Below are 21,493 nucleotides of genomic sequence, written 5' to 3'. Positions count from 1 at the left end.
TTTGTACCATTCAGCTGTTTTACTTAAATGTCAATAGGGGAGATGTGTTGTGAAAAGGAAAACACCCAAGAACAGTAGGTAAGGTGTATGGAAACACCCTGGGAACAGGCCAAGGGACCGCCCCTCTTGAGCAGTGGAGTTACTGGGTAAGTTCCTTTTAACTGTTTATGATTTTAAGTCTTGGGGTCTGTTTTTTAGTGTTTTAAAGGTTCTGTCATGCAGTTTTTATATTAAATGGTCGTATTGATATTTATTGTTTTGTTTTAGATTTTATTATTGGCATGACAGTTTTTAGGATTTATTTGTTGAATAAAGATTTTAACTGCCGGAAATGATAAATGGTTAAATTTTTACCTGTCGAGTTGGACAGCTTGTGGAACAGACACCTTTGGTGGACTGGTAATCCATTTTGATCCGTGAAAAAAAAAAAAAAAAAAAAAACAAAACAGTGTAATTAAACAAGAAAGCTATGTGATGTGATGACATACAGACAATAAAAATAAAGGGAACTAATTGCCATAACAGATATAAGCTGATAACCTCATTTCCCTAGAAAAAGGTAAATCTGTAGTTGTGCATGTAAAACTTTGGCCTCTGGTAAAGTTTACTGAAATCGGGGGGAACTTACTCTGTTAAATATATAGGTCAAGCTGTTCCCATCTTAGTGGGGGGTGCAGTGGCGCAGTGGGTTGGACTGGGTCCTGCTCTCCGGTGGGTCTGGGGTTTGAATCCCACTTGGGGTGCCTTGCGATGGACTGGCATCCCATCCTGGGTGTGTCCCCTCCCCCTCTGGCCTCATGCCCTGTGTTGCCAGGTTAGGCTCTGTGACCCTGAATGGGATGAGCGGTTCAGAAAATGTGTGTGTGTGTGTGTGTGTCTTCCCATCTTGATGATGCTGAATGCTGCGCCTCGTGTTAATTTATATGAGCTATGCAATATATGTCTTGGGGGCACGGTGGGGCGGTGGGCTTGGCTGGGTCCTGCTCCCTGGTGGATCTGGGGTTCAAGTCCTGCTTGGAGTGCCTTGCAATGGACTGGCATCCTGTCCTGGGTGTGTCCCCTTCAGCCTTACGTCCTATGTTGTCGGGTAGGCTCCGGCTTGCCATGACCTCTCTTGGGACAAGCGGTTTCAGACAGTGCATGTGTATTAGTTGCTTATATGCAAACAAATAAGAATTGTGAATTTATTTTTCCATTTCAGTCATGGTTTGCAGAAGCCTAGTTGTTATAAATATCAGTTAGAATGTAATATTGTGTTTGCTCTAAACATGGGTTGGCTGATAGCATAGCAGTTAGCCCTGCTGCTTTTGGACTCCAAGGTTGCAGGTTCAAATCCTACCTTTGAACAAGATGCTTACCCTAAATTATACCAGTTATATTTTGTACAATTTACAATTGCCAGTTGTAAAAATGAGTAAATAATTGTAAGATGTTTTGCAGAAATACAGCAACTAAATGAGTGAATATTGTCAATGAAATGAATATGCACAAAGTCATGTGAAACAGTGTTGGTTACAGAAGAGAGTTTATTTTTTCAACACATGGGCTCCTTGTATTACACATGGTCAACATACAAATTTTCAAAGACAGAAACATTTTCTAGATTGAAGAAAGTGCATTTAAACATGAACACATCCGTTTTCTAGAATTGCTGTTCGTTGGCAAGCAAAAGCAACATGTCTTTCCTGTCGGGCAAACAGATGTCAGTAAAATGGAACCAAAGGGAACAATAGTGTAAGACCTCCAACACTTAACATGTCTGGTTCATTAAGAAATTAAGAAGGATTTCATTGACAAAGTTATGATGAGAACTTGTGTTAATAGCTGTGAGAAACATTATTAATATTGAAAATTAATACTATGGAAGATTAATACTTTGTATTAGTACAGGTGGTCCCCAATTTATGATGGTTCAACTTATGATTTTTTTTGACTTTACAATGGTGAACTGGTGATAGACATTCAGTACAAACCATACTTCTAATTTTGATTCCCCCCCCCAGGAAAGCGATATGCGGTATGATACTCCCTTGTGATGTTGGGCAGCAGCAACAAGCCACATCTCTGTCTGTCATGCAGAGGTGTGTATTAGGTGTATTAAATGCAGTTTCGACTTATGATGGGTTTCACGAAACGTAACCCCATTATAAATTGGGGATCACCTGTATAATGAGACCTTGTACTACATCAAATTTCCAATTCAGTGCTGTTAAATGACAAGATGACTAATGCTGCATAATGTTATGACATAAACCAATTCAGATCTTGCACTGAACTTGGATTTGTAGAGATTATTTTTATTTTCACTTGAATGGAAGGTGCAGCTTGAGGTCCCTGGTGGAGAGCCATATCCTCTGGCTGGGCACAAAGGAGGGGTGGTGTCGGTGTTGATCTGCTTGTTGCTTGTATCGTTGGATGCACTGCTGCAGATGTTCTCGAATGGTTCACCAGGTTTCACCGCTCTCTCGATGCCAATCATCCACAGCCAGTATATTACTGAACCCAGGGTGCCATGGGAAGAGGATAGGCTGGTAGCCCAACACGCACTGGAAGGGGGATATGCCTGTTGATGTGTGGGTTAGGGCGTTGTGCACATATTCCACCAGGGCAGAAACCAGGCCCACTGGTGCTGCTTCTGGGAGCAATAGGGTCTGTGAGGGGGAAGGGCCGCTACTCAGGTCTTACCGAACACCTCACTGAGATTGCGGTACTCTGGAGGGATTGCCACTGGTTGTGACCCCTCCAGGCTTTCCACTGAAGTGGCTTGGCAGGGAAGGAGCAAACACGAGCGCGCACATCATTCTCCTCAGAAGACCAATTCCCCAGTGCTCCACCTGAACACCGGGTCATGTCTAATGAGCCAGGGGAAGACCAGGATTACAGGAGTGTCTGGCGCTTTAATTAAGAAGAGTGCAAGCTCCTCCTGGTGGCACATGCCAATCGTCAGTTGGAACATGTCCGTATAAGACTTCACAACCTCGGTTCCCAGAGGCTGTCCGTCCAGCGCGCTAACCTGTAACGATACGTCACAGTCCCATTTCGGGATGTTATGGGTCCTAGCGGTGCTAGGTGCTGGGTTATGGGTCCCAGCGGTACTGGTGCTGCTTCTGGGAGCAATAACTGTGCAGATACCTGGCAACGTCTTGTCTTGTTGGCCGTTGGCTTGGGGGCGATATGTGGAGGTAAGACTGACCGAAACCCCCAGCTTGTTCCAGAATGCCTTCCATATGTGGGATGTAAACTAGGGGCCCCGATCTGACACGATGTCCTCGGGCAGGCCGAACAAGCGGAACACCTTTTGGAACAGTGTCTTGGCAGTTTCCAGGGCCTTGGGCAACTCAGGCAGCAGGCCTTCAAGAACTGGTCCACAAGGGTGAGTATCGTGGTCTTACCGTCCAGTAGGGGTAGGTCCACCAGGAAGTCAACAGCCATGTGGGACCATGGACAAGAGGGCACTGGAAGGGGTTTGAGGAGCCCAGTGGGTTTCTGTGTCGGTCTTGACCTGGGATCAAGTTTGACTGGCTTCTACGTATTCCAAGATGTCATCCTTCATCGAGGGCCACCAGAATCGAACTTGTAGGAGAGACAGCGTCTGGCGCATGCCCGGATGCCCAACCGCGGGGGAGTCATGTGCCCACTGGAGGAGGGTGGTTCACATCCCTGCTGACACGTAGTCTTTGCCCTCAGCTTTCCAGGGGGCCTGGGCTCAAGCATCTGCGCGGCCGGAGGTCCTGAAAGAACTGCCACCGGATTGGGGCCACCACGCAGTTCTTAGGCAGGATCAACTCAGGACTCTCTGGCAGTGGGTTGGGGTCGTACAGGTGTGAGAGGGCATCAGCCTTGGTGTTCTTAGACCTAGGCTGGTAGGATACGGTAAACTGGAAATGGGTGAAGAATAGTGCCCGCCTGGCGAGGGTTGAGCTGACGGGCAGTCTGGAGGTATGAGGTTCCGGTGGTTGGTGAAAACTAGAAAGGGATGCGCGGCCCCCTCCAACCAGTGTCTCCACTCCTCAAGAGCCAGCTTGATGGCCAGCAGCTCCCGGTTTCCGATGTTGTAATTTTGGTCAGCCAGACAGTTTGCGTGAAAAGTAGACGCAGGGATAGAGCTTGGGAGGATCACCTTGTTTTTGGGAAAGGCACTGCTTCCACCCCTACTACCAAGTGGTCCACCTTCACCACAAAAGGCAGAGTGGGGTCTGGGTGGCGGAGCACAGGTACAGCTGTGAAGCGGTCTTTCAGTTCCAGAAAAGTGTGCTGAGCTCCGTCGGTCCAGGCAAACCATGGACCCTTACCTGCCGTGACGGCTGTTAGGGGAGCGGCAATGGAGCTGAACCCCCTGATGAAGCATCAATAAAAGTTAGCAAACCCCAGGAATCACTGAAGGGCCTTCAAGGTTGTCAGTCTTAGCCATTCCAACACCTCCCTGGTCTTCTCCGGGTCCATGACTAAAACTAAAACACAGTCATTGACCAGGTCACCAAGCACATGGTTCACAAAAGCCTGAAACACAGAGGGTGAGTTTGATAACCCAATACTCATAATGCCTCAAAGTGGTGCTAAAGGTTGCCTTACACTCATCCCCCTCGTGTATCCAGACCAGGTTATATGTATTGCGGAGGTCTAGCTTCGTGAACACTATGGCTGGCGTGCACCCATTCCAATGCGGCAGTGACCGGAGCAGAAGGTGAGGGTACCTGACTGTGATAGCGTTAATGCCTCATAGTGTATACATAGATGCAGTCCCCCATCCTTTTTTTCCAACAAAAAAGAATCCCACGGAGGCTGGAGAGATAGAGGGACAGATGATACCCACAGACAATGCTTTGGTTATGTAGTCATTCATTTCTTTCTGTTCTGGAAGGGACGGGATAGATCCGGCCACAATGTGATGTGATGCTGGGCAGGAGGTCAATAGCACAGCCCCAGGGTCTGTGAGGGGGAAGGGCCGCTACTCAGGTCTTACCGAACACCTCACTGAGATTGCGGTACTCTGGAGGGATTGCCACTGGTTGTGACCCCTCCAGGCTTTCCACTGAAGTGGCTTGGCAGGGAAGGAGCAAACACGAGCGCGCACATCATTCTCCTCAGAAGACCAATTCCCCGGTGCTCCACCTGAACACCGGGTCATGTCTAATGAGCCAGGGGAAGACCAGGATTACAGGAGTGTCTGGCGCTTTAATTAAGAAGAGTGCAAGCTCCTCCTGGTGGCACATGCCAATCGTCAGTTGGAACATGTCCGTATAAGACTTCACAACCTCGGTTCCCAGAGGCTGTCCGTCCAGCGCGCTAACCTGTAACGATACGTCACAGTCCCACTTCGGGATGTTATGGGTCCTAGCGAACCCGATGTCCATAAAGCACCCTACCGCCCCGGAATCCACCAAAGCATGCGTATGTATGTTGTCCCCCTCCCAGGAAATCACCACCGGCACAGTTAAGTGATTTAGGTCGGCGAGGAGCACTGACCTGGAAATCCGGGTGAATTTCTCGTAGGGGTCGGACTGGACAGGAAGTGCGGAAGTGGCCGGGAGAGCCACAGTACAGACAAAGTTTGTCCTAAAGGTGGCGCCATCTCTCATCGGCGGTGAGACAACCGCGTCTGATATGCATCAGTTCTGACGTCTCCCGAATGTTCTCGGTGACGGGGGAGTTAATCCATGGTTGGGGGGTTCGTTCCCTGGCGGGGTTATTGATAGTAATGGCCGTCTCTATAAAGCAGTCAAGGTCCCAGTCCTCCCTGCGATATGTGAGCTTGGCCTGGATATGGGGCTGGAGCCCGTTATGGAAGCTAGTCGGGAGGGAGGCGGAGTTCCAGCCAGGATCCGGAACTCCACAGAGTATTTGGCCTCCGTTCAACTGCCCTGCTGGATCCACATTAGGCGGTTGCTGGCAACTTGGGCGGAGAGCGAGTGGCCAAATATTGCTTTGAACCGCTTCCTGAAGTCTGTATATGTGGTGTTGGTGTACGTCCTCCAGACAGCGGTTGCCCATTTACGTGCGGGGCTGGTCTGTGCAGTACATCTGCGCAACACAAGCTTACGTTGCATTAAAAACCCTTGGCAGTTGTCAGGCGTATCATCATACTTATCGGGCGCTGCTAAGCAGAGGTCGGCAGGGGGCGTGCGGAATGTCTGCCGTTGGCATCAGGTTCAAGTGCTGCGTGGGGGCGGACCCAGCTTTGGGAATTCCCCCCTCCCGAAGCGCCTGTGTTAGCCCTTGGACAGTCTGAGCGATTCGGTGCAGGGATCATTTGTTCGTGCTCAGCCTCACGTCTTGCAAGGAGATGGCATCCTGTAGTTAGTCCAGCACTGCTGAGTCCGTAGGTAAGATGGAACCTTCTGTCATTGTGAACACAGGAATCCAGCCGATGGACTCAATCACAGGTGCTTCTTTATTCGAAGGGACAGGCAAGTGTATGGTCAGAGACAGGCAAGGGTCAGTCGATTTGCAAACGTTGTTCCGAGGAGTAGGCAGAGGACAAAACCAGGACAGCAGAATTTGTAAGAGCCAAACAGAAGAAGCACAAGGGCTAGAGAAGGGCCATGAGATAACCATGAAGCGCTGTGGTTTGCTCTGATGAAGTTCCGCAGTCAGGAGCATCTGGGCTACCTCTTCATCCCTTGCCTCCTGATTAGCTGCAGGTGCGGTCAATTGGGCAGGTGGTTGGGGGGTGTGACAACAAGCAGTGGAGGAATTATGTTGTTCATTTACATCACTTGACAGTTATTCATAAGGTGGTTTCTATCGTTTTATTTTGCAGTTAGCAAACATTTTCTAATCTACTGAAGCTCCTAGAAAACCTTCCCTTAGGTTTTCTCCTTCTTCTCCAGGCCTCCAGTGACATCCACCACGGTGTGTGTCTGCATTGCTGGTACAGTATTGTGATCTCTGATATGGGTCTCACAGTAGGACTTAGAACAATTCCGGCAAGTCTTCACCGCTCTCTTCCTCTTCCCACTGCATTTACTACAAACCACATCTTCAGACAAGTCTTCTCTGTGCTCAGGTGGACTGCCATATTCTTCCCTTTCAGGCTGCTCACACACACTAATTAAAGACAACCACGGTCAGTGGCAGAATTATCAATATGGAAAAAATGTCACATTTTCACATTTGTACTTCTGTTCTCTTGAAGGTCTTAATTCAGTAAGTTTTTTCTAAATCTGGTATTTTTAGAGAGAAATATTTACCAGAGATAGTCCATGTTTCAGGTGTCAGTACAAAGTTCTTTGTTTTAGAGGAACATGTGGGTTTGCTTTTAGGATACAACTGATTCAACAGGTGGGATGGAAGACTGGCTGACTCAGAACACAGGGTAGTTTTACAATACAAACTGCTTTCATGGTTTCACTGCTCTGAGTATCGCCGTTTTACTTGAAAACCATAATTCACACCTTTGTGATTGTAAAAAGAAGGAAAACTGGGCTTAGCTGCAAGTATTTAGAAATGAAGTTAAACATAATGATACTTGAGACAGCGATGAGCTCTAAAAGCAAGGTCTAGTGAGAATGAAAGTAACCAAAACTCAAAAAAAATTAGTTTAAACTAAGAAAAAACACTGCATACTGCTACTCATGTGATGTACACTGCTTTTTATGCTGGTATGAGACAAAATAACTGTACTTTAGAATCATGTGTCTCGATCCAAATCCGTTCTTCTGTTGATGTAATGCACTCTTTTTAGTATTGTTCTTGGAAATATACGTCATTTCAGAGAAAAGCGTCTGCTAATGAATAAATGTAAATGTAATTTGTCTGGAAATATGTTTTACTGCTCATGTTGCTTTTGCTTAAGAGATATTACGGGGACATTCACTGGAGGTTTCACAGAGTAAAGGTAATATTTTAGTCCCTGCACCTATATCTTCTGCAGTACACTATGAGTGTTTCTCTATAATTCATAAACCTGTTCCCTAAATAATGGGGAAAATCTGTGCCAAGAAATGACTCCTTTAGGAAAATTCTTATTGTGAGAGGGACAAATTAGGACTTTACCATTATTTCTTACAAGAATGACAATAAGTATTACTGGTTAATGGACAAGAAACATCAGCTAAAACTCATGAAAAATACAAAGCTTGCAGTACCCTCAGCCATTATGGCTACTGGAGAGACAGGATAACCTCTTTAAAAACAGTATTAACTTTTTTTCTCCAAAGCAACTTACAGTATATAGTGCAACTTACACTGATTTACCCACTCATACAGCTGGGTAATTCTTCTGGAGCAATTCAGGGTAAGTACAATGTAAGTCTTAAAAGGTAAAGGTGAGGTGACTTAAAAGGTATCTTATATTCTGATTCTGATCTGATATTCTGGATTCAGTTTTGTATTTGATTTTGCCTCATTACACAAGGGAAGCCTGCAATGGGTTTTTGAAACCACCCGATAAGCCAGCTTGGATGGGTGGGAAGATTACATCACAGGATCACAGGAGAAGGTCATTAGAGCTAATGCCACATACATCACAAACACCTGCATCTAATTAAAACACTCTTTAAAAGAAGAATCTCACAGAGAAACCTGGCTTGTTTCTCCTTGTTAACTGTTCTTTGGATCACGACTACGATCCCCACATTTGAATCATGGCTCTTTGGAAAATCACTTCTCAGACTATATCTTCACATGCAAACTCCAACTCTTCAGATCGCGGATATGACACTTCAAACAACGATCTCTGCGCTTGCGTTCTGACCAACATCTCATGAGAAACATGACATCTGAATACTGAATTATATTAAATATTCATGCATTAAGTTTGGAAGACTTTTAATAAAAAATGCAGAACACAGTGGCAGTTTCTTGGAATTAGCTTATGTTCACAGAATACTCACCTTGGAGCAGAAGGGACAATTTGTTCACTAAACTTGGGAAGAAAGTCCATTGACTGATGACTCTTCATAGATATACACCTGCCTGCTGGTGATAGAGGTTTCTCCACCTGGGTGCTGTGAATGACACACAAGAACAGGAGCTTTAATGCATTCATGAATATTGACACTGCTAGAGTGAGTATGAAATGGCATTAGCAAAGCATTTATTGAAGAGCTTAAAAGAATCTGGATTCTGGTTTAATTTGCTTGAAATAATTCTGACTCATCCACTCATTTAGCAAAAACTTTTGTCCAAAACAACTTTCAGTGTAAGGTTCGTACAATATACAACTCCATACAAGGGTACAACGTAACAATATAATGACAAATGAAGGAAAAATAATTGGGAGGGAGGTTAGCTTAAGATCATGGTGAGCTCACCTTGGAGCAGAAGGATTGACTCCATTTCTTAACCTGGGAGGATTGTCCATTGACTGATCACTCTTCATAGATACACAGCTGGCTGCTGGTGAGAGAGGTTTCTCCACTTGGGTGCTGAGAACAAAACATGAAGACAGGAACTATAACATTTGATTCTCTAAACACATAACAGTCCTTTACCAAGACACTTCTTTATTTATAACTTAATTTTGATGTGAAAAGCATACCTCTGCAAGTCTATGAAAGTATCTGGAGGAATACGATTTTACAGTGACACAGTCACAAACAAGAAACTAATTCTCTGCAAAGCATGTACACCTTGGCATTATATAGTATATTGGGGGTCAACTGCATAATGCAAAAACAAGAAACAATTAAATTTGGTTGGTATTGTTTACCTCATGTAAAAATACAGTTCACCAAGAGGTAAACCTCAAATGTAAACCACTATTAGATATGAGCCTCCCATATGAACAGAAGTGAAGGGATGTTAGCTGAGGCTTACAATGAGCTCACCTTAGAGCAGAGAGGAGACGTTCATCATTGCACCAGTTATTCCAATCACTGGAGTCATTGCTGTCCGTTAAGGGGCAGTTGGGCACTGGTGAGGCAGGTCTCTCTGCTTGTTTACTGAGGACAACATACAAAGATCAGGCAATCTCATATTATTCTAACAAATAAATTACAGATTTGAAGTGCTTCAATGTGGAGATATAGAGGGCCAAAATTGCTCCAAAGCACAAACAAATTTTTTTTTTTTTTTTTTACAGGTTTCAGCAAATATAAATTGGCAAGTATGCAACTGTGGAGCTCGTTTTACAGTAATTAAAGACATATTGTACCTGAGAACAACTACTGAAAAATTCATGCATCTAGCATGAATAGTTCCAAAGTAATGACTTATGGAACTTTGTATCTTTTTCTGTACCACTTGTTTTTGCAGTAAAATCGGCATCACGACCCATTTTTAAAACCCCAATATCTCAAAAACTAATGAAGATATAAGGTTGAAATTGTGTACACCACTTACTGGGAATAATAACATGATTGTGTGAAAGTATGAAGCAAATCAGAGATGATTGGGGATTTAACTCTATATAAATTTATATTAATACAAATCAGAGATGGTCAGTAGGGAGGTTCCCAGTGATTTCACATGGACTGACCCTTAGGTCTTAAAAACATTGCAATAGTTTTGTTGTTTACATTGATACTAAAATTTCCAAAAAAGAAAGACATTTACTTTTATTCATTTACCATCCATTTTCATTTCTCCAAAGTGACTTCCAATGAACACTATTTGATAGCATTCAGCTCACACCTTTTCATGTCAGGTGACTTACAATGGTAGATATACTGCATGGTGAATCACTCATCTATACTCACTGTATTCAGTGTGTCTAGACACAAACACTACACTCTACCATCTTATCTTTGCAGGTACTTATGCTCAGTCAAACTGGAAACAGGAAAAAACTGCCGAGGGCAAGGCCTTCCTGTGACACATTCAGAAACTGGGAGAGAGAAAATGTGCTGTCTAGAGTTTAAACGTCTCCCATTCCACCATAGCCATCTGCTGTGAAAAGCCCCAAGGAAAACAATTCTCTGTGGAAAATATTATAAATAATAGAGAACATTTTATGTTAACACAGGAAGTTTAACTGAAGAATACAGCACAGTAGTGCACACACACACTGTCTGAACCGCTTGCCCAATACAGGGTCGCAGGGAGCCGGAGCCTAACCCGGGAACTTAGGGGGTAAGGCTGGAGGGGGAGGGGACACACCCAGGACAGGATGCCAGTCCATCACAAGGCACCCCAAGCGGGACTTGAACCCCAGACCCACCAGAGAGCAGGACCTGGTCCAACCCACTGCGCTCCTGCGCCCCCCCCAGCACAAAACAAATTTGTCATTTTAATTAGTCAGGATTTTTACATCAGCAAACAATATTTGCCACACTTTTGCTACTGTTTTCAAGTTAGGGAATCAGTTAACACATCACTGTCTCTAGTTCAAAAATACTATAAGGAGTCTGTCTTCTAGGGTGACAAAGAATCGTGGCATTAACTGAGGCTTGCAGTGAACTCACCTTGGAACAGAAGAGATATCGTCATCATCAAACAAATTGTCTAAATCAGTGTCAGAAATGCAGCTGTATGCGGGCGAGTTGGATCCATTTGTTTGGATACTGCAAGCAAGAGATTACAAGATGAAACCCAATGCTTCACTAAATAAACACATTACAGTGCAGAAAAGTCATTGTTCTTTTCAGCTGGTGACTTAGATGAAAATTTCTAATGTTTTTCAATTAGACAAAATCTTACAAATGTGAGTGTAACATTTTTCTAAACAGATGAGCCCAGTAGTGTATCCTAGATACAAAGGAGAAGTTCCTCTTTTTGAATTTATTATATCGTTTATACACCTAGAAAATGAAACACATGGTATGCACTTCCATTCAACATTGCCTTTCTGCACATATACTGTTCTCCCACCATTGACTTTCAAATAATAAAAATTCATTTTAGGTCCTATTTCCCATAGCAGAAGTACTGGAACAATTAACTCAGTCCTCACACATTGTGTATACTAAGCTCACCTTTGAACAGAAAGGATATTTCCATCATTTCCATTGTGAGAAAACTTATTTGACTTTGAAGTCATTATAGAAAAGTAGCTGGTTGCTGGGGAGCACAGTTCTTGATTCCTGAAAAGATCACATGAGACAGGAACTTGAACACTAGCTGATACACACAGACCTTCACCTTTTATTTGCTGATCCACCACATGTTCTTTTTGATAAACTTCTTTAAAGTAGAATGGGATGAATAAACAGAAGAGGTTGCAATCACTTTTATTCACAATTAGTGCAAAAAGTACCATGCAAGACAACATTAGAAAAAACAAAGTGAAGGTAGAAGCGGTCAGTGTGGGATCTGAGGAGCCTAAGAAATACTTATACTACAAAATACTAATACATGCTTTGTACATCAGGATTAGAATTTAAACAGGATCAGAAATGGGGAATCAAAGGAGAAATCAGAGCAGAGTAGTGCATGTGTAACAAAGAACAGATGGGTACTAGTGTTTTGGATACGGATATCTTACATTTTTAATTGAATCACTTCTGCCTTTCATAAATTTCCATTATTATTCTGTTATTTCACTGAAGTAATGACAAGAATTGCTGTATTTGGGTAAATATTTTTAGGATGCTATACGTATGTTGTGGCACCACAGTGAACCAACTGCAGAAATAGCAGGAAACAACTACAAAAATACCTTCTCTTTTCCATAGGAAAAACAGTGCTGCAATGTAAGAGAAATGTAACTGCAACCTCACTCCAAATGTCCTAATTTCTGTAATGTGAGTATTTGGAAGGTTTCTTTGTTTTCTTCACTGTACTGAACAGTAAAGGTATCATGCTCTGTGACATCATGAACAGAAATCATGTCCACTAGTTATACACTGTATATAGTTCTACAGTTTTCTTCAAAACAGCTTTTACAGTCATTGACAAGATACTTTTATATTTATACCTTTTAATTTTGAGGTCAAAAGCATACTTTTGCAAGTCTATAAATGCATCTGGAGGAATATGATTTTACAGTGACACAGTCACAAACAAGAAGCTAATTCTCTGCAAAGCATGTACACCTTGGCATTGTATATTGGGGGTCAACTGCATAATGCAAAAACAAGAAACAATTAAATTTGGTTGGTATTGTTTACCTCATGGGGGGGCGCAGTGGTGCAGTGAGTTGGACCGAGGCCTGCTCTTTGGTGGGTTTGGGGTTCGAGTCCCGCTTGGGGTGCCTTGCGATGGACTGGCGTCCCGTCCTGGGTGTGTCCCCTCCCCCTCTGGCCTTACGCCCTGTGTTGCCGGGTTAAGCTCCGGCTCCCCGCGACCCCGTATGGGACAAGCGGTTCAGAAAATGTGTGTGTGTGTGTGTGTGTGTGTGTGTGTGTGTGTGTGTGTGTGTGTGTGTGTGTGTTTACCTCATGTAAAAATACAGTTCACCAAGAGGTAAACCTCAAATGTAAACCACTATTAGATATGAGCCTCCCATATGAACAGAAGTGAAGGGATGTTAGCTGAGGCTTACAATGAGCTCACCTTAGAGCAGAGAGGAGATGTTCATCATTGCACCAGTTATTCCAATCAATAATGCGATCAGGGTCCATTAAGGGGCAGCTGGGTGCTGGTGAGACAGGTTTCTCTGCTTGTTTACTGAGGAGAACATACAATGATCAGGAATTCTAATATTATTCTAACAAATAAATGACAGCATTTGAAACAGGTTTCTTAAATATTTTAAAACGCAGATGTGAATTGGGAGGTTCTGCATTCAGTGAAACAAACTCAGAACTTTATCAGAGCACTGAAATTACACGCCAAAAGCATTTTGAGAATAACAGACACCACCGTTCCCGCCTAGTTGCAACTTCACTAGTATAAAAGCCTTGAAACGGTTTCTTTCAGCAGTGTAGACATGGATGTAAGAGCTAATGCATGACCAAATGGTTATAGTAGAGAACACAGACAAGTTAATAAAACATTTAACGAACATAGATTCCAGCACAATTTACTTGATAGAAATGCATTTGTTAGCTTTTATTAGCAAACTCCTTTTTCTGAATTTACTAAAAATGTTGTAGTGTTTGTTCAATAGAGGTGTTTACAACAATATAAGGAGACAGCTGAGGATGAAATACTGTACTGCAGTGAACATCAACCAAAGACTAAATACAGGTTATGGGACTGGTGCCATTAAACCTAATTTATGACCAAGAGAAATTACAGTAGATGAGCAGAAAAATTCAGAAAAAGTCTGAACATGACGTTTCTGTTCTTTGAACAGATTTTATTCATATTCTCGCTGAAAAAGCAAGAGTTTTGGGTCAGTAAATGGTTGTGATTAATGTAAGCCAGGGTGCCTAACACAAATGTGTAATGTATACTACAGGAATGTAACTTTCAGACCAGCCTGGAATTATTCTCTATGCAGTACTTTGAGTTTTTATATATTTTAAATTTAGTACAAAGAAAAAAATGAAGACATGGGTATTTGTGCTGTTGAAAAATACCTAAATTAATGGTACAAAGAGCTGACAGGTGAAGTGCACCTGCAATTGCACTTTACGAATAAAGCATTTATGTATACTGAAACATATACATACATAAAACACATAACCGCAATATTATAAAGATCATGAAATAATCGTTTGTAAAGCATTTTTGGGGAATTAAAAAGAAGATTAGAATATTATTAATTTCAAAGAAAATAAGTACCATTCATTTATTTGGTTATATATCAAAAATTCTTTATTGTGTTATGATTTACTTTTGACTATCATTATCTTAAGTGTCCTTAGATTTTTCTTTATTGTATTATATGGTATTCATCCTTTTACCTCATTATATACTACTTAATATTATATACTACTGTGATACAGCCTCTGGTAGAGAGTTCTAGAATACAAAGCACCTCCAATTTGGTCATTTCAAACAGAACAAGCTTTTGTTTTAAAAACATACTGATAAGCAAGTGTCAGGCTCTATTGAAAAACAGAAGAGAGATGTGATGGAGGCAAGCGCGAATACACAAGACACATGGGCACATTATCAGCACGGCTGTACGACCATTAGAAGCGCCTCTGTAATGTATAACATCTGCTGAGAACTGCAATAAGCCATCTTAAACTTTATTGTGCCTTATTACTGACAACACCAAAGAACCACGAATTTAAAAAAAAAAAAATCAATTTACACATAACTTTACTTTCGTACAGTACAAAAGCACATCAAATGGAAGAGGGTGGCAATCTGATGATGGATGAAGTACTGAGAGAGGACTGATAACTATGGGTTATTGTGAGCTCACCTTGGAGCAGAAGGATCGACCCCATCACTTAACCTGGGAGGATTATCCATTGACCGATCACTCTTCATAGATACACAGCTGACTGCTGGTGATAGAGGTTTCTCCACCTGGATCCTATGAACAACACACAAGAACAGGAGCTCTCATGTGTTCATGAATATTGACACTGCTAGAGTGAGCATGACACAGCATTAGCAAAACATTTATCGAAGAGCTCAAAAGAATTTGGATTCTGGTGTTACTATCACGACCACGCCCACACCACAACCAGCAGCACCCGATGGCAATCGGAGCAGTCAGCTATAAAGCCCATCCCCAGCTCCTTTCCAGTTGTGGAATTTCTTTGAGACAACCATCCCTCCTGCAGTCACGGCTTGTCCACTTGCCCTATCTGCGCTCCCCTGTCTCCCTTCTTGTTCCCTCACCCGTCTCCTTGTCCCTTTTCCTGTCTCCTACAGCATCAACCCTCGCAACGTCCTCATCGACCACATCCTCGGATTCTCCCCACATACAACGTCTGCACCTCGGATTCATGACGACTGTCCCTGACGAGTACTGCCTTGTCCCAAGAACTGTCGCAACAAACGGTCCCGCGGTTGGATCCAAACCCAGGTTTCCAGTCTGCACGCAGTGACAGTTGTCCACTTGAAAGGAAATAATTGCCTCATCCATTCATTTAATAAAAACTTTTGTCCAGCACAAGTGTTTACAACAGTACAGGGTAAAAATCTAATGATGAATGAATAAAAAGTAATTGGGAGGGGGGTCAGCTTAAGCTTATGGTGAGATTACCTCGGAGCAGAAGGATCGACCCCATCACTTAACCTGGGAGGATTGTCCATTGACTGGTCACTCTTCATAGATATACAGCTGGCTGCTGGTGATGGAGGTTTCTCCACCTGGATCCTATGAACAACACACAAGAACAGGAGCTCTCATGTGTTCATGAATATTGACACTGCTAGAGTGAGTATGAAATGGCATTAGCAAAGCATTTATTGAAGAGCTTAAAAGAATCTGGATTCTGGTTTAATTTGCTTGAAATAATTCTGACTCATCCACTCATTTAGCAAAAACTTTTGTCCAAAACAACTTTCAGTGTAAGGTTCGTACAATATACAACTCCATACAAGGGTACAACGTAACAATATAATGACAAATGAAGGAAAAATAATTGGGAGGGAGGTTAGCTTAAGATCATGGTGAGCTCACCTTGGAGCAGAAGCATCGACCCCATTTCTTAACCTGGGAGGATTGTCCATTGACTGATCACTCTTCATAGATACACAGCTGGCTGCTGGTGAGAGAGGTTTCTTCACTTGGGTGCTGAGAACAAAACATGAAGACAGGAACTGTAACATTTGAATCTCTAAACACATTGTCACATCCCTGTACAGGTTTTCAGTGTGTTTTGTTATTCCTTTTTGTGTTTGTATCAGTTTGCTTGCTGTACAGGTCTGTTGTCTATCACTGGTTGTCATCTCTGTCCATCATCATCAGTCCTCTTGTCAGTTCCTCCATTTCAACCAATCACCTCCAGACTCTGACATCTTAAAAACCCCATCCTTTCCTGAGAAAGTCAGACTTTTGTCTTATTTTATGGTGCTTGTGTTTCAATTATTGGCTCTCTTGTGCTATGTGTCTGTTCAGTTATTGTTCTTTCTGTGGTTTATTATAATTATCGTATTGACTTTGTGCTGTTGTCTTGGGTGAAAAGCAGACAGGTAAGCATGTCATGTGACCTACAAATTCAGCACGTACGTTTCATCCGCCTGTCTAGTCACACATTAAGGAAGAGGTGACTGCCACCCCCTGTACTTCTACTGTTTGGTAGATAGAGTAGAGTAGGTAGGGCAACTTAGATGCTGCAGACCCTTTTATTTTGTTTTGTTTCATAGCTAGGGTAGTCTACCACCTTGAGACAGTTTAATCTGGTTTTCCACAGTTCTTTCCATTGGACTATCTTAGTTCCTTTTTTGCTGTTATAATTAATATTGTAATGTAGAACATAATTCAGTAATGTATGAAACAATGAATGAATGAATGGATGGAAAATGCAGATCCCGTGTAATCCAGTGAACAAGAAAATAATGAAAGAGAAAAAAGGAGAATGGAGGCCCTGGAGAATGTCTGGCATATACAGGGCTCATTGGTCTATTTGGGAATGTTTCAGCCTCAGTCAAGATGGCATTATCAACACAGAGAAAGTGACAAAAGGGGAGCCAACGAGCAGTAAGGAGCATGCACAGTGGCAGACGAGATCAAAGCATCCAGGAAGCATTCGAGGTTCACTGCAAAAGGTCAAGGTTAGCAGGAACCCAATCAGTCAATGATGTCTTGCCATTTATGAGGGTCACCTGATAGACCATTTAAACACACTTTATACTACCACCCACCTTTTCTCATTTGTTTCTGGTGATAGAGGTTTCTCCATTTGGGTCCTGTGAGCAACATGGGAAGGCACAAAGAATTAATACATATACCAACACTCCAAGAGAAACCATGTCATAACCACATTATTTTTGAAGGGCTTGAAAGAATTAATATTGCAAAGCAATTCCCTTACATTTACATTTATTCATTGAGCTGATGCTTTTCTCCAAAGCAACTTAACTGATTTTTCCCATTTATACAGCAGAGTATTTTTTCCAGGAAGAGCAATTCCTTAGGGTACTAGAGCAGGACATGACATTCAAAGCCGTGAGTGGATGTAGCTGCTATGCTACCTGCTGTCTCCCCGAGTGTTTGACCCACAGAAAATTACAACTTACTATGTACAAAATATATTTTTGCCTATAGGATGAATATAGCAATATACAATAAAGCAGCAGAGGGTACAGTTAGGTTTATGGTGGGCTCACCTTGGATCAGAAAGGACATTTCCATCACTGGGATTGACAGGAACATCAAGGGGGTGCTGACTCTCAGACACACAGCTGGGTGTCGGTGTGGAGGTTTCTCCATTTGGGACCTGTAAACAACATACAAAAACTCTAACAGATAATTCATCGAACATATGATATTGAAAATAGTGTGAATTTTTGGTTCTTTCAAGATATTAGCTTGACAAAATCATAGTAAATACACTGAAACCTTCACAAGTGTCAGGTAGAAATGCTTGTTATATTTTTCAAAATACACTGGGTCTCCATCCTACGAACAAAATTGGAATCAGATGTCTGTTCAAAAATCAATTGGTTTGCATCTCCAAAGTCATGTTTACCACAAAGTCACAATCAATATAAGGGGAATAATACAGATATCCAACGACTCAGATATAAGATAGCTGTTCCATTAAGCTTCCATTAATTTATTTTACTTTATTTTGTTTGTCAGATCTAATGCCAACCGCTCCATCTGCTGTATGATGACATCGGTGGGCTATGCAACCAAAAGAATTCGTATCTATTGTTTATGTCTCAGTCAGTGTTTTGATTTCTAGCAGTGATCATGTTTTATTTGCAAAATTTTTCACTTGTAACTCCCTTCAAGTCACTTTTTACTTAAAATTTAACAAAGGAAAAACTGTGTTTTCTGGTGGTGCTGAAAAGAGAAAGCAGAAGATAATAGGTCTACAAATTAAAGTAAAAATAAATAGTGCAGCATGAAAATATAGTTCTGCACTCTATATTAGCATCATTTTAACATGAATAATGTGTAAAATTTGTGAAAAACATATCACAGAGCCTTAACATGTAACATATCAGTCAAACATGTTAATTGCTTATATATCCTTCTGCTTCATGTAAAGGGATTTTCAATTTATGACAAACTCGAGATATGAGAGAATCATTGGATCAGAACCCTGTCTTAAACTGAGGACCACCTTATATCTGAAAACTATGGGAGTGAGAAATGAAGAATAATGTAGCTGGGGGGGTATATTATGCTCACAGTTTTTATCATGTTGGAGCAGAAACTGACTGATCATTCTTCATATCCAGATGGCTGGAAAGGAGGGAGGTGCCTCCTTTTGGGTCCTGTGAATAACACACACACACACACACATACATTTTCAGAACCGCTTGTCCCATACAGGGTCGCGGGGAACCGGAGCCTACCCGGTGACACAGGGCATAAGGCCGGAGGGGGAAGGGGACACACCCAGGACGGGACGCCAGTCCGTCGCAAGGCAACCCAAGTGGGACTCGAACCCCAGACCCACCGGAGAGCAGGACTGTGGGCCAACCCACTGCGCCACCGCACCTCCCACCTGTGAATAACACATTGTAACAAAAAAACAAATCACCCAAAAAATAATATTACACTGAGGGTTTAAAATTCAGAAAATCTAAGGTTTAAATCTCTGAAATCAAAAAATTTAGATTTCAATGTAATTCACGTTAAATCTTCCACGTATGTCCAGTACCGTATGTCATATCTTATATTCACATGTGCACTTCAGAAGAAAAAAAAAAAAAAACTGTTCTTATCCTCATGTATATGGCTTTGCTCTAACCACCAAATTACTTTTTTAAACTTTGCAACTATCTAATATCTGTCTAAAAGATAATTATATAAGTTTTTAACACGTATAAATTACAGAAATTGTGTCAACATTTACTTAAAAAATCTTCATGTGCTTCATGTGCAGTATTCACTATTAAAGTGCATGTGACAGCCCCAGCAGGTGAAAGTGCTGAGGTCTATGTAATAATAAACCCAACACACCTATTTTCAACAAACCTCATCAGTTCCCAACGCTCTTCTGTACTAGTAGTAGTGTTTACGCCGCTGTTGCTGGGATTAATCACTGCACTGTCCGGACGCTACAGTCCACATCTTTTCCACATTATTATGTGTTAAAAACGCAGAAATAAACTCGTAAAACTTGTTTTTATGATACATGTCCGTACAGAAAACTTGGGAGCAGCGGCCTGTGTTGAACAGAGACTCTGTTCCGCTCAAGAAAAAACAACTTCTTGTTTACTTGTACTTGTACAAATTATCAATTTGACGACGCCGGTATTTAGATTTTATACTTACGTGTTCAGATCCGTCCACTCACTCACTGTACGTATCGTATCATGATAATCATGTGTCGAGTGTACAACATTAAATTCATTTCACATTTAGTCAGTAAATCTATAAAAATACATAACTCGTCTACAGGTATTTCCTTAAGGCTTACTCCGGCGAGCCTGAAGGGATTTACATCATTACACTTTCTCTTTCGCTTTAGTCTCACGTCATTACATGTTGTTTTTTCTTGAGCGGAACAGACAAGCCGCTGCTCCCGCGTTTGTGAGCCTAAATACTTTGCATTTTGTATCGTAATTACTGTTTTCTGTACGACATGTATCATACAAACAAGTTTTACGAGTTTATTTCTGCGTTTGTAACACTCTTATTGTGCTGGACTCTTAAGTTCAGGTCCAGTCGAGACTTTTATTGTGACACATTTTGACACGCCCTCGATGAGGATCGAGTTTCCTGTTCGAGGAGGAAGTTGTCGATGCCTGTTCCGTGACGCAGTGCTGAGCGAGTAGTGAGCCGTAGAGGAGACGAATCAGGGGGCTGGAAGCCTCAGTTCTCCACAAACTTGTCTCATTTCCAGCTGTCATCGCTACCTGAACCCAGCATTCCTGATTATGCACAGATTTATATTTTAATTAATATTTGAGAAAACAGAACAAGAACATGACGGAATGCTCAGTGTCACTCGCATCGTCAGATGGATGCTATGTTATGTAGTTATTCCTTTGTACATTATACTCTGCATAATCATGTAGCTGTAATATGCATCATGTACTATGAAACATGTTTGGAAATGGTAGAAACAATTCACATTTTCCGTTCATTATTTAAACAGAGGGAGAACATTTCCTGTGGGCCGAGTGCTTGTGTGACTGGAGGCCAACTGGGAGGAGAAGGACAGGAGTTTTTTACACACTTTTATTCAGAAAGACAAGTTTCCACATCATCATTTTCTGCATGTGAAATGTACAGACTAATCTTAAAAACTGTTTTCATCCATTTTATTCGGTTTCCTTTTTCTAGTGGTTTAAACAATCACCTTCCACCCAGCCTGACAAAACCACACACTCTGCCCTTTATGAAATGGTCTTTTGGGAATAAATGTAAACTCACATCTGTTGCAGCTACAGTGGACTCGAAGGCAACATTTTTACACCTACTTTTATATTTCATTCTACCTGCCTACCTTGGTTTAACCAGTTTAACTTGAGCTTCGCTTATTTTTACATCTTTACAGTACTTGTGTGTTTCTACTACACACACGATTTCCTCTAAAGCAACATCTGGAATTGGTCGTTACACACATATTGTGTCACATGAGAAACACCGATTCTCATTAAATAACTATTTCATTGTCAAACTGAGGGACACAAG

General features: G+C 42.0%; 2 protein-coding genes and 1 long non-coding RNA gene across 4 annotated transcripts in view; 1 reads left to right on the top strand and 2 right to left on the bottom strand.

Annotated features, from left to right (window-relative positions):
* LOC114909086 (zinc finger protein 11-like) overlaps window positions 1-21,493 on the bottom strand; it is a 334,553-nt gene that overhangs the window by 44,312 nt on the left and 268,748 nt on the right. The gene's annotated exons all lie outside the window — the stretch shown is intronic.
* Window positions 20-16,017, top strand: LOC114910708 (uncharacterized). Its single transcript, XR_003797756.1, has 3 exons — window positions 20-146; window positions 12,555-12,623; window positions 15,601-16,017. It is a non-coding gene; the product is annotated as an uncharacterized LOC114910708 (long non-coding RNA).
* Window positions 1,473-20,427, bottom strand: LOC108930219 (uncharacterized). 2 transcript variants are annotated; one of them, XM_018745373.2, is made up of 14 exons: window positions 20,129-20,427; window positions 19,037-19,122; window positions 18,004-18,113; window positions 17,539-17,583; window positions 16,355-16,468; window positions 15,935-16,048; window positions 15,143-15,256; window positions 13,375-13,488; window positions 11,856-11,963; window positions 11,346-11,444; window positions 9,771-9,884; window positions 9,255-9,368; window positions 8,835-8,948; window positions 1,473-7,047 (listed from the first exon to the last, which is right to left on the bottom strand). In XM_018745373.2, the coding sequence occupies exons 2-14, from the start codon at window positions 19,046-19,048 to the stop codon at window positions 6,807-6,809; spliced, it is 1,413 nt and encodes a 470-aa protein (XP_018600889.1). In that variant the 5' UTR covers window positions 19,049-19,122; window positions 20,129-20,427; the 3' UTR covers window positions 1,473-6,806. The 2 variants fall into 2 exon arrangements, with proteins under 2 accessions (XP_018600889.1, XP_018600890.1); XM_018745374.2 differs by lacking the exon at window positions 20,129-20,427 and adding an exon at window positions 19,829-20,110.

Source organism: Scleropages formosus, chromosome 1, assembly GCF_900964775.1.
Source record: "Scleropages formosus chromosome 1, fSclFor1.1, whole genome shotgun sequence".
Taxonomy (NCBI): Eukaryota; Metazoa; Chordata; class Actinopteri; order Osteoglossiformes; family Osteoglossidae; genus Scleropages; species Scleropages formosus.
This window is presented reverse-complemented; position numbering and strand designations above follow the sequence as displayed.

Bases quoted from the DNA above. Each gene is read 5' to 3' on its own strand.
- LOC108930219 (XM_018745373.2), bottom strand. The intron at 17,584-18,003 runs GTGAGCCCACCA...TGTTGCTCACAG, and splicing joins AATGTCCTTTCTGATCCAAG to GACCCAAATGGAGAAACCTC. The intron at 11,964-13,374 runs GTGAGCTCATTG...TGATCTTTTCAG, and splicing joins CATCTCCTCTCTGCTCTAAG to GAATCAAGAACTGTGCTCCC.